Genomic DNA, 13,410 nt, shown 5'->3' with positions numbered 1-13,410 from the left:
ACGATCTCTACATATTTTATCACTTTCAACTTTGTGAAAGAAGTCTACGAAGGAGTATAGCGTCTCACCCTCCTGTGCTGCCACACCAATTGAGCAAAGAACTTCGCAGCATTCCCAAATGCGTTAGTTGGATCTTTATTAATACCGAAATGTGCGTCGCGTCTGAGATAGACGTTGAGAAGGTGCTGTTGAAGATACGAGTCACGTGGTACAAATGTTCATTGGTGTTGAAAAAGCCGCAGCTTACTTTTATTGATACTAAGCGTTTTGTGGACTCAGTATGCGCATTCACGACGCTACTCTATTCGCCAGCTCCACTCACGCGTCAGTTTCATGTGACTTTTTTTTTTAGGAGAAGCGAGAGTAACGGGGTCATTGGACAGGTTTGATGCGGACCACCACGACTGCCTCGCGGGCTCAGTAACATACCCGACGTCCTTAATTATTAATTGTGTATATTCCAGTGTCAGTCTTCCGCACTCACTTTGTGCTCTCGGAGGCTTCTTCTCGTATCGTGACAGTAATTTACTCATGTCTTAATACACTGTCATCATGTCGGCTCCTCCAGCGAGTGTTGTCTAGGTGTAACTTTCCTCGTCGATTGTAGAGAGAAACGCTTCATTTGTTATGTTATCGTTTCCATTGCATTGTCAACATCCGCCTGTAGCATCCTTCCGTATGGCCTTCAGATAGAAGAACCTCCTTCTTCGTCAGTTATGAATTATTTTGCTTACAGCTATCACAATTCTTTTCACTACTTCTGCTACATGGTACCAAATTTTGTTATTAAATGCGTTGGTAATCTAATATCTGCGGCTCCTCAATACTTTCGTGTTCATTGGCTAACTTTCAACCACATTCTACGCTCAATATGTTTCCCACTCCATTTAACCGCTCCTGTATTCTTCCTCGCTTTCATAGAGAATATGAATATTGTCAACCAATCTCATCACTGATATTCTTTCACGACTAATTTTAATTCCTCTCTCGAACCTTTATTTCCGCTTTAGCCTCTTCACTATGAACAGTAGAGTAGAAAGACTTTATCTCTAGCTCACTCCTTTTTTTAATATGATTTTTTGATCTTACATTTTTTTTGTTCCCTCATGGGTCTTGCGCATATTGGATGTTATCCATCTTTACCTGTAGCTCAATCCTACTTTTTTAAACGACTGCAAACACTTAGCTTACACTTTTAGGTGTCGAAAGTTTTTTTTTCTTACGTCAACAAATTGTATGATAGTTCCTCCTCCTCGCAGAGACTCCACTGTACTCCTTCCACCTAACTGTTCTCATCTGCACTGTTAATAATAATATTCTTTGTGTAACATTAATGTTGACACCTCTGCTTTAAATGATGTGAATGCTGCTTTTGAATTTTGTATATGTTGCATCTATCCTACCAACGACCCTGTTCTTTTTTATTACTTCACGCTTTTCTTGCAGTCATTTCGTTTTATGATCAATGATAAAATTCGCTACAGCTGTATAAATTATTTATTTCTAAAAAGGAAAGTGTGGTGTCACCGCCAGACACCACACTTGCTAGGTGGTAGCCTTTAAATCGGCCGCGGTCCGTTAGTATACATTGGACCCGCGTGTCGCCACTATCAGTGATTGCAGACCGAACGCCGCCACACGGCAGGTCTAGTCTAGAGAGACTCCCTAGCACTCGCCCCAGTTGTACAGCCGACTTTGCTAGCGATGGTTCACTGACAAAATACGCTCTCATTTGCCGAGACGATAGTTTAGCATAACCTTCAGCAACGTCATTTGCTACGACCTAGCAAGGCGCCATTATCTGTTACTATTGATAATGATTCATGTACCGTCAAGACCGACGTTCTTCATTAACGGATTAAAGTTAAGTATTCCACCAGCTACGTCCGTTGTTCTAAATTCTAATTTCCTTGTCCTGTTCCAGACCTCACGCCAGCCTGCGTGAGCAAAAACGCGTGCCTTTCGGCCTCCTCTATTACACGGTGTTGGCTCTCCTGCCAACCAAAACAGAAAGTCCAACCCGGTTTCATACCATGTATTCCGTCTTCAGGTGCGTATTAAATTGTGTGTCCTCAAACGACGCATAATGGAGGTTAAAATAGGTTAAAGTATGTTAGAATAGTGCATCCGGACCGTTTCCAGTTATGTACCCTTTGAGGACTCATTTTAATGCGTACCTGAGGATGGGCTACATTTCCTGAAGCCGGGTTGTCTTTCATTTTTAGAAATAAATAATTTTTACAACTTTGGCGGATTTTATTACTGATGAGGAATAAACGTTATGGATGTCCTGTCAAGAAAAATTTCATTTTAGCTTCCTTGTGCTTCGATTTGTTATCATTACTGCACGACTTACATTGTCGTGTTCCTTTCCTTCCCTGAACATGTTTCTCGTTCCTCTTTTATCCATCAAATGAAACATTTCATTCGTTATCCACAGTTCCTTCACAGTCATCTTTCGTAAGCCTATAATTGTCTGTCCAGCTCTCGTGACTATCAGTTTTAAAGATGTCTGGTCTCCTCAACTGAACTACCTGCTGTGGTATTCCTTACTTCAGTATCTACAGCCTATCGGTTCTCAGTACCTCAGCCTCCCACTTCTTCATGCCTTCATTCGTTGCAGAACTGAATGAGTGTTTCTCATCTTGTTGATGATTTCTGCCAAATCCGTATTGTCTCGTAAATCTGCTATTCTGTTTCTTCCTAGCTGTAACACTCCAATTTTTCCTGACTATTACATTTACTCCTGCCTTAATATACGGAGTTAACTGTATAATGCTGTAAAATACGTACTCTCTTTATCCGATAATCTTCTGCCTGTGAGGTACGTATATATACATGAAATGTAGCTGTAGGCCTTCGTTTGGCTTCAGTTCTAATTAGAATCGTTGACAGTAACCCACTGTACGTACTGCCTTTCTATTCATTACGAATCCTACTCACGTTATTGCCTCTTCTGATGCTATTAATATTACCTTATATTCGTCTGACAATTGTTTTGGTTTTTTCCCCTTTTGAATTCACTTATTCCTGCCGCATCTATATTCAGTCTTTTATTTTCCTTTACCAATTTTCCACGTTATCTGCAATATTCAGAACTCTAACATTCCATGTTCCATCGGGTAGAATGACATCCTTTCGATGGTTTTTCAGTCTTTTTCTAGTGATAACCTTCGCCTCGGAAGTTCTCTTCCAAGGACTAGAACGAGGGTCTAATTGGAATCTTCTGCTAATGGAGATTCAATATTGACAATTTTTCTAATAAATGCCTCAAGCTGTATGATTTTACAAGCTCTGTGATATTAATTCAGTGTTGTCCATTCTCTTTTGCATCCGCATTCCGTTTATCATTGTTGATTCTCCCACCTTTAAAGGCAGTTAGCTTTTTCCATGCCGCCCCCCTAACACACACACACACACACACACACACACGCTAGACCGAGAGTGTGCGCTGAACGTCCTGACGCTTCTTCGCACTATACCAGCCGAAATATAACAGTATGACCAACCTACACTTTTCCTCCTGAAGCCACGTTTCCTTCTACAAACAAGAAGCCGGTCGGTCTGGTCTGTTTGATCTAATTCTCGTGCAAGTAACTTTTAGCGTCGACGGTACGTACTGATGTTTGCTTCCAGGGTTCCACTTGGGTTGAAGGCTGTTCATTGCGTAAGCTTTCCATAACTCGCGCTTTCCCAAAACGAACTTTTCAAGACTTGTGTGTACTAATTACAGGCTCCCAGTTTCGTATCATTACATAGTTGCCTGAAGCTTGCTTTATCTTGATCTCAGTGAATGATAATTCCACATTGTGTTCATTGTTAATGTAACATAAAACTATTTAATTAGTATATGGATAATTCAAATTATGCGTCAATAATCAGATATTCAGGCTGTATTACACATTTAAGATGAGTGGCGAGAATAAACTTTCGTTTTACAGTTTGTAGGGTCTGTTGTCTGTTCTTGTAAAAGGAGAAATTTTCTAATACCTTGGCAGATGTATTCATACATTTGCTTCCCCCAACACTTGCCGTAGATAAACACGTTATATTTGAAAAACAGGAGGGAAGATTGTTACCACCAACTCTTTATCATTAATTTAGAAAAATGGTTCAAATGGCTCTGAGCACAATGGGACTTAACATCTGAGGTCATCAGTCCCCTAGGACTTAGAACTACTTAAACCTAACTAACCTAAGGACATCACACCCATCCATGCCCGAGGCAGGATTCGAACCTGCGACCGTAGCGGTCCCGCGGTTCCAGACTGAAGCGCCTAGAACCGCTCGGCCACCCTGGCCGGCATTAATTTACATGTCAAGTTTGTGAAAAGTAGACAATAAAACTAAATCTAGATCTATTAATGTCCCTGTTTTCAGAATAAAAACAAAAGTCAGCTTACGAAATTCAGCTCATATAGCTTATGAGTTATGCCATTTATTTGTGAATGTCTTATTCGAAAGACTGCTAGGTGATAATGCGGGAAGCCCCACATCTGTGCTGTGCAAGATGAATTGCGGCTTATTCACCCTTTCATTTCTCCTACTCGGCATCGGAATGTTAGGTGTATGGCTCCATTCTTCTTGAAACTGTGATGTGTGTTTGTTTGTCGTGGTGTTATTTTAGTGTTCTTGCTGCCGGAACGGGAAACTGGACACTTCACGTCTACTACACAGACTATTCCCTGTTACCGTCCGTAGGAACCACAATGACTCACTTCAACAGAAGGGTTTCATTCAACAATAAGTGAAAGCTAATACCGTATCAACTGCAGTCAAGCTAAGACCGTATCGGACTGTGTAGAGATTTGGGAGTAAATGTAAGACAGTCGCAAGAAGTCCTTTGGACATGCGTGTGTGCTTTTCACATCCTGTTAGTTTACTTTCCAAACTATCCTTCCTGTTTTTTCTTTCATCATAAAGATTTCAACCAATGTGCTGATCAGATCACATTTTTGAGATCTCAACCATTGTCGTGGGTAAGCGTAGCACAATAATATTTTTAGCTCAGTTCACAGTATCTGGTGGAGTGGAAAAATTCGCGAAGGTGAAAAATTAGGGAACAATATGGTAATATTGATCCTTGATCTTGAAAACCCGGTACTGATGATTAGGACTTGTGTGTAGAGTAGACCATGTCTTCGGAAAACATGCTCTATACTGTGGAGGAAATATTTGTGTGTGACGAGTCATTGGCTTCATTCCCAGTATTAGAGACCCTAGTCTTTCAGCACTACCAGGTAAATACGAAGTTTTACTTACGCCGAAATGCTGCTGAGCTAAACTTCACTACAACATATTAGTTCTGTATTATGATGTGCCTGCACAGAAAGTGCCTAAGGACAGGGAAAGGATGGATCTCGCAGGAAAGCGATAGGCCAGGTGTCTCCACTGACACCATTGTACCTGTGGTACGGACATTTCGATTTTATGGTCAGAAATTCAGATATTGTAGTGCATAGTGAACGTGCCAGAGCTCTCTCTATAAGAGCTAAAAGCAGTATGAGTCAATTGGATGTACACTATCTGGGACACGTATTAGGAAACATTATTCTAGGTAGTGTACATCCTTCACCTTTTTGTCGACTTATCTTCTGCTGGGGATATTTTGATTGATGTGCCTGAATATCTATGGAGGGAAGGAAGCCCATTCTTCCTCAAGAGGGGAAACGAGTAAAGGTATTGATGTGGGATGCTAGGATCTGGAGCGAAGTCAACATTCTCATTCCAAACGTATTCCATTGCGTTCAGATCGGGACTCTGGGCAGCCCAGTCAATTTCAGGAATGCTATTGTCCACAAAACATGGACTCACTGATGCTGCCTTATGACGGGCTTCATTGTCAGGCTGACATGCCGATACAACCACCGTCTCCAGACTATTCCTTTACTGTACGCAGTACACAATGCTGTGAAATGTGTTCGTATCATTCCTCAATTAGCGTTTTCTTAAGCGCAATAAATGTAACGTTGCTAAATACCAAAAGCACCCCCATACCGTAATACTTTGTCCTCCGAGCTTCATTGTTGGCACTACATATCCCAACAAGTAACGTTCTTCAGGCATTCACCAAACACATATCCTTTCACTGGATTGCCACGAGGTACAGTACGATTCATCGCTCCAGATCACTTGTTTCCAGTCGTTCATTATCCATTGGCACCAGTGTTAACATCGCCTCAAGCGTCGGTTAGCACTGACTGTAGAAACGTGTGGCTTATGAGCAACTGCTCGAACATTGCATCCTATTCTTTTTAACAGCCTACACACCGACACTGTGTTAACTAGACTGGTGGCAGCGATTTGGAACGCTCGAGTGATTCCTTGCTCCGACTTCATGAGATTTTTTAAAACCTCCGTCCCCAATGCTTGACGGTCCCTATCCGTAAGTACATTAGTTCCTTCTGATCTTGATTATTTGTGGTTGTTGCTGTGCGTTTACTCTTCACAATCACATCAGGAACTGTTAATTTGGGCTGCTTTTGAAGAGTTGAAACGTCCCAGATGGATTTGTTACTAACAGTAAGGTGAGATCCAGTGAGAGATGCAAGTTGAATGTCACTGATTACCCCTGACCAACCCATTCTGCAATTACTGTTTCTCTACAAACTACACCAGCGGGAAGGTCTCTCGTGACACGTACTGGTGATTTCTGCGTTTTATTGGAGGTCAGAATACATCTGAGCAGACGGTGAGGAATTGACAGATAGATGTAGCGGAATGTGAAACCGGGTATTACTCTGGAGTGCCATTTTTTTCTAAAGTTTGTAATTCTTAGCGTTGGTTAAGAGTGCCTCATTCAGGCACAATGAAAGTTTCTTACACATAATAAGATTTATAGGACTCTAGATCTGATCTCGCAAATCCAATCGGAATACAGATGCAGTAGGACTGGATGCACTCCTACTGTTGATCATGTTGCTGCTGCATCAATGAGACTTTCCAGTTTCTGCTGAATGGCCGCTCAGAACTGTCATAGTGAACATAAATGATGATCATCTGAGTCAGTGGTGTGAGACCCTTAGTTCTCTATGGTATGGCCGCAGGTACTCGATATTCATCTGCATATTCTGTAGTCCAATGAATGCTGCATGGAAGCTATGCTCGTGTGGCCTCGAAGTACTGACGAAGTAACGTCCAGGAATGGGACCCTGAGGTTATCATCAGTAGAATGGGCATATTACTGTTTTTAAATCTTTCTAGTAGAAAGATACTAATTGTTTTGATTCGAATAAATACAACTAAATCATTAACTTATTCTATGAACTACCACCAATTTATCAGTCGTGTCATAATAGATAAATTGCATCCAAATAAAAGTTATTATGGTGTTTATTAATTAAATTCCTGCAGTTGGTGCACCACATCCATTAAATTTATTCTCTGCACTAATGTCTGTTACTTTAATAAGTTTGTTTGCAGCTTGGTGTACTTAAATACGCTATTTGTAAATAGGAAATACATTCTAAGACAAAAAAGAACGCACCACAAAGAAATTAGCTGTAATGGATGGATGTCGATAGATGTGATGTACAAGTGATTACAATTTCAGGGGAACTGAATGTTTTACTGAAGAGGGAGAGCTTTAAGAAATTGATCAAATCAATAACTCGTTGGTTCACCAGTTATTCGGCTTGGAACTGATTGACACAATTGCCGGATATACTCTTGAGGAATATCTTGCCAAATTCTGCCCAAGTGGCGCGTTAGATCATCAGAATCCCGAGCTGGTTTGCAGACCTTGTCCATAATCCTCCAAACGTTCTCAGCTGGAGAGATTCTGCGACCCTGCTGGCTAAAGTGCGATTTGGCAAGCAGGGAGATAAGCAGTAGAAATTACCGCCGTGTGCAGTGGGCCTTATCTAGCCGAAATGGAAGCCCAGGATGGCCTGCTGTGATGGGTAACAAAACGGGGCGTAAAATATCGTCGACGTACCATTGTGCTGTAAAGGTGGAGCAGATGAAAACCAAAGGCGTCCTGCTATGAAAAGGAATGGCAGCTCAGACCACTCCTGGTCTTCGGGCCGTAAGGCGGGTAACAGTCAGGCCACAGCGACCGGGGCGTCCCTGTCATCACTTCACTCGTCATCGGGGCTCAGTTAATAACAGGACCCATCACTGAAGACAACTATACACCAGTCCATGAGATTCCAGATCGAAGACGCGTCTGGAGACGCCGTGGACAGCGGAAGCTAATTGTTACCCAGCATACTGCCCCAAAACTAGGAGCCTTTTCATAGCAGGACCACTTGAGTTTTCACCCGCAGCCCCCGGCACCCTTATAGCATCGACGATGTTAGATGTCCCGTTTTGTTGCCCTTAATGGCAAACCATCCTGGGCTTATAGTATAGCAAGATAATGGCTGCCCTCACAGGACGAGAATTCCTACTTGTCTTCGCACATGGCAAATTCTACTTTGACACGCAAGGTTGCCGGGTCTCTTCCCGTTTGGAGCATTATGGGCATGAGATTTTTACGATCTAGTAGGCCCATTCGACAGTACTTCGCACGATAACCACTAGGAGGACATCTGTCTATCAATGAATTAGAAGCCGAATAACTGGTTGACCAACACGTTATGACTTGATCGGTTTGTGAAGCTCTTTGTCTTGAGCAAATCATCGAATTTTTCTGAAATTGTAATCATTTGTTTGTCTATATATTTGCAGTGCATCTGTCGATTTCTGTCCTATTCGGGTAATTCCTCTGTGGTGCGCCTTTTTTTGGCCTAGAGTGTGTAATAAGAATAAATGAGCTCCTTAAAATTCAGCACTATCTGTTTATAAACGAAATGCCTAAAGCTGCCTTACGAAAAAGATACCATTTAAAATAGCTTCTCATAGCTTACTAGGAAGGTTTTCTCCACAATATGCAAAAATTAGAGACTTTATACGAAGTATGCCTGAGAGGGGTGACAGCGTTGATCATTGTACTGAGCTGTAGTCACCGCTGCGGCCAGTCAACTGTACTCGTAATGAGTGTGAGAACTCGTTATTAAGTCCTATGGAGCAGACACCGCACATCAAGTTTCCTTACGGGAGTGGAAAGACGTTCGTAAAGACCCATGAATTGATGCTGTCGCCATGCAAAACATATTTCTGAAGGAAAATATTTCTGCGACTGGCTCCACTTCCACCAGAATAAATAGAAAGTTGTTACTGATGAACCACGTCAGAATCAACCGCCAGCAATCACAATGATAGTTAACATCGAACAGCAGCTACAGGTTTTGCCGAAAATACTTTAATATTGTTTTGAAGGAATTTAGTATCGACTCATAAATATTTGACTGTGGAGAAATTGATTGACGGGCATGTCGTTGATACACGTGCCTGAGAACCTACTTTTTCTGCGAACTACCAGGATAGTTGCTGTAGGGTGAGCCACTATCACTTGTCGAGATCACTAGTGTCAGCATCACATTCTGACTGGTATAACTTCATTACTTAGTTTTGATAAATGACGGTTTCGCTGAAAATTTTCAGCAATTTTATAAACTTGAAAGAAGTATTTACTGCCAGTGCAGATTACTCGAAAAGTGAAGAAAGATGTTTAGTATAGTTTTTGTGTAGTATCGTTTGTCCAATGAATTAGAAAAATTATCAGCATGTCAGTTTCTTTGCTGTGGTGAAGCTACTTAAATTCCTAGATATGAAATAGCGCTAGAGAATTTCCTGAGTATGTGATTTAAATAATTGCCTCTCGTACCTGGGCCACCAGGATATAAGCTGAGGGGACCGACGTACGAAAACTGGTAGTAGTAGACAGGCTGCGAGGAAAAGCGGGACATGCTCCTGATGGCGGCGTCCACTCCCTCCACGAAGAAGAGGTGAGAGTCAAACTGCGAAACATAATGGCTGGTTCAGATGGCTTTGAGCACTATGGGACTTAACATTTGTGGTCATCAGTCCCCTAGAACGTAGAACTACTTAAACCTAATTAACCTAAGAACATCACACACATCCATGCCCGAGGCAGGATTCGAACCTGCGACCGTAGCAGTCACGCGGTTCCAGACTGAAGTGCCTAGAACCGCTCGGCCGCACCGGCCGGCGAAACCTAATGAAAGCATCATACACACTGTTGTGTTATTTGAAGTCAATAAACACACAGCCAATGTTCTGATTCGAGTGCAGTTAATCGAACGATATACAGAAGATGCGCACAAGTGAAATGTAAATTTTTTATAGATTTTTCAAGAATTTAACATAGAAAAAATGAATTAAATGTTTTCTCCCTGTCGCTGGAAAGGATTAGATGCTACTTTTAACATTAATTGCGTAATAGAAGTTTGGCTAATGGGAAGTGAACTCAGAATGTAACCCTCAAATGTGTTTAGGCATATCTGATCCAGTCAGACCAGCATTACGAAAACTGTAACATAAACATTCCGAATGACGTCAGTATGCTCTACCAGGACTGAGTCATAATATCTTACTTTTCGTATGGCTCTGTGATTGCTTCATGACTGTCAGTTGGCACTTCTGCGGCCTTTGCGTCCAATGCGGCACACCAAACCACTGCTTAAGTCACTATTAAGAGAGACTTATTCTCTGGAACTTTCGGTCATCTCTGTTATTCGCGTCGGTGGTCAAACACGTGTGTTGGCAATTTTGGCCACTAGTAGATATCTAACCAACCAGTCGTCAAAATGGGCCCTAATATTTCGCTATCATCTGGGATTTAAGCAAGGTTTTTTTTTTTTTTTTTTTTTTTTTTTTTTTTTTTTTTAAATTCTGGCTTTCAGGAGGTGCCCATTTAGTCATCTCAAGAGAGGAAGCACGATACGATAACCTGTTACGACAATGCAGAAGATTCATGATGACCAAACCATACCCCGATACGAAGTTACATAGGCTTAGACTCTCCCTGTAACGCCATGCAGGCGATTTGCGTGTCAGTTAAGATGATACGAAGACAAGGACAACACAACACCTAGTTTCACAGCGGAGAAAATCACCGACCCGGTCGGGCATAGAACCCGGGCCCCTTCAGCACGTTATCTGCCCCGCTGACCCCGCGTACGGATATACGATAGCATTTTCGAACGCAGGATGGTAACGCGACCTGTACGCTATTGCTTCTCCTCCTCTTTGGGCCAAATATCGAACATGAACATTTTTCTATCAGCGACTTTAATATCGGCTAAAACCATTCCGCGAGTGTCCTTAATTATCCTTAAATTGGGAAAAACTGCATTGTATATCTGGTATGTAATCATGAGTTATCGCATATCGACTTTACGTGTCTAGCCCAGATAATGCTTTAAACGAATAATGCTTGGCTTACAGTCAGGTGTAGAAGTTCGAATCTAATGTGATTGTCAAGTTTTACATTAAGCGCATAGGACAGTTTCTCAATAATCTTCCGTGCTAGTAGTGATCTACTTTCACATTAGACAAAACCTAAAATCGGATAACTTACATGTGCGATAAAAAACCATATTTGCCACGTGAATTTATGGAGGATAGACCTACAAGTAAACCTACCCAACGGATACAATTACATTTGCACAGCTTTCAATATATTGTAAAGCACAGTAAAATATGCGACACATATTCCTCTACACGTGGCCATACGGCCGGTAAGGGGGTGAAATAACCCCCTAAAAAAACCGAGTTTGATATTTCTGAACGAATAACGTCCAAATGGCACCAGATGTACAAAAACAGCTTCAAATGAGAGTTCTTTCGTTTTTGATGTACGTTACAACTGCGCACCCAGCTTTGTCGAAAGGTCACTTTTTTTCGAAATCACCTCCCTACCTCTCCACTATTTTGTTTTTAATTTGGACATTTGACTAATGGCAATATGTACGGCGTTGTTAATGCCAAATTCAGTCATATATGATGAAGTGGTATTCAAAGATGCATTTGTCAAAAATAAGCTAGAAATATTTCTATAGCACAGCGTGCCTGCCCCCAATGTGTGTCCACTTCAATGCGAAATGTCATGTTGGGTTGTCGGATCAGTCTTTCCGTGACAAATACATTCTAAATGTGCATTCTATACACATTTTTCTATACATATTCAACCCACATTGTCCTGTACATATTCATTTTTCTTAATTTCATAAAATATAAAGTATCATTTGTTGGATTCGGGTTTTTTGTTTTCATTTCATGTAAATCTTTTTTTTTCGAGTTGTAAACTTTCCAGTTCCAATTATGTTATATTTGAAATTTATTGAGCATTGTTGTGACAAAATTATTGTAAATCTGTACAATAATGAGGAAATAGAGAACGGTTCGGGTCAAAAAATGCTGAATGCAATCCGATTTTGTGCACGAAGCACATCGGGCAATCGCAGTTTCAGGATCACAGTTTTTAAATAAAAAGTGAAAGGAGTCTCACATTCAGGTGGTTTCTGTTCAGTGTAACCACTCTCGTACCATGAATATTTAAAATGGTTGACAAATCTGGGACAAGAAAACTGTGAATGAGGTATTGAATTTTTAGAATGTTATTCCTTAAATCCAAGTTAACATCCTAACGATATAATAAGGTCTGAAAAATTTTTCAAGATATTTATCCACAGCTGTAATGCATATACATCTAATGCCTGAACATACCGGTCGTTCCGACAGGAATCTTTGAAATATTCACTTCCTTTACATGTTTAGTAACGGTGTTAAATATTTTTTCGTTTTCTCCGGTTCAAGACTCTAAAGACAAGACAGGTTTTTCATTCGTATTAGGTACATAAACCAGTTCAAACGATTTCCTTACGAGCTCCGCTGCCATTTCATCGGATGTGGAAGCGAACACTGGGATATTACCCGCTTTGTATAAATCTTTTTCAACTTGCCAGATTTTTCTTTCAAAATTATGAGCAAGGGAGAGATTAAATATGCGCTTGCAGGTATCATGGGTTGTATCATGTAACTATATTTGAAGGCATTCAGGAATTGTGCTGGAATTTCAACTTTGGATGTTCATCTGAAGTTTAATGTTCGTCCTGCATGCACTGAAACGTGACTGGTCAGATAATACTCATTACCCTCTCCAACTAATATAGTTTTCGATTTCACAGTGTCCTCATTTCTTCTTTATAAGCTGTTTGCGACTGAGTAACGAATTTATTGGTTTCCCTTGAAGCAATCCTGTGTCTTAGTCTAAAATTATGAATTCGTTTTGAGGAAGCCTTGAACAAAAGTTGTGATGAATTACCATCATCCCTTCATCAAGCCTTTCTCTTTGTCTGCGGATCATGTATCGCTATTGATTTGTCCATGGCAATCCGAAATTTGTCTAATACTATACTTGGAAAAACCTAATAAATTTTCATTTCGCGTCCCACCTGCAACAATTTGTGCTTCCCGTTTACTGTGATCCCTTTTTGTTATCTTTGAGTTCACAATTTCAAATTTGTTTTTACCAGATAGTCAAACTGTAACAGGTTTTTGTTT

General features: G+C 40.9%; 1 protein-coding gene across 1 annotated transcript in view; it reads right to left on the bottom strand.

The window, feature by feature from the left end:
- LOC126236940 (venom carboxylesterase-6-like) overlaps nucleotides 1-13,410 on the bottom strand; it is a 101,022-nt gene that overhangs the window by 20,005 nt on the left and 67,607 nt on the right. The window contains exon 9 of the mRNA XM_049946631.1: nucleotides 9,710-9,842. Within this exon, the coding sequence (XP_049802588.1) occupies nucleotides 9,710-9,842 (133 nt within the window). The remainder of the gene's footprint in view (nucleotides 1-9,709; nucleotides 9,843-13,410) is intronic.

This window comes from Schistocerca nitens, chromosome 2 (assembly GCF_023898315.1).
Source record: "Schistocerca nitens isolate TAMUIC-IGC-003100 chromosome 2, iqSchNite1.1, whole genome shotgun sequence".
Classification (NCBI taxonomy): Eukaryota; Metazoa; Arthropoda; class Insecta; order Orthoptera; family Acrididae; genus Schistocerca; species Schistocerca nitens.
This window is presented reverse-complemented; position numbering and strand designations above follow the sequence as displayed.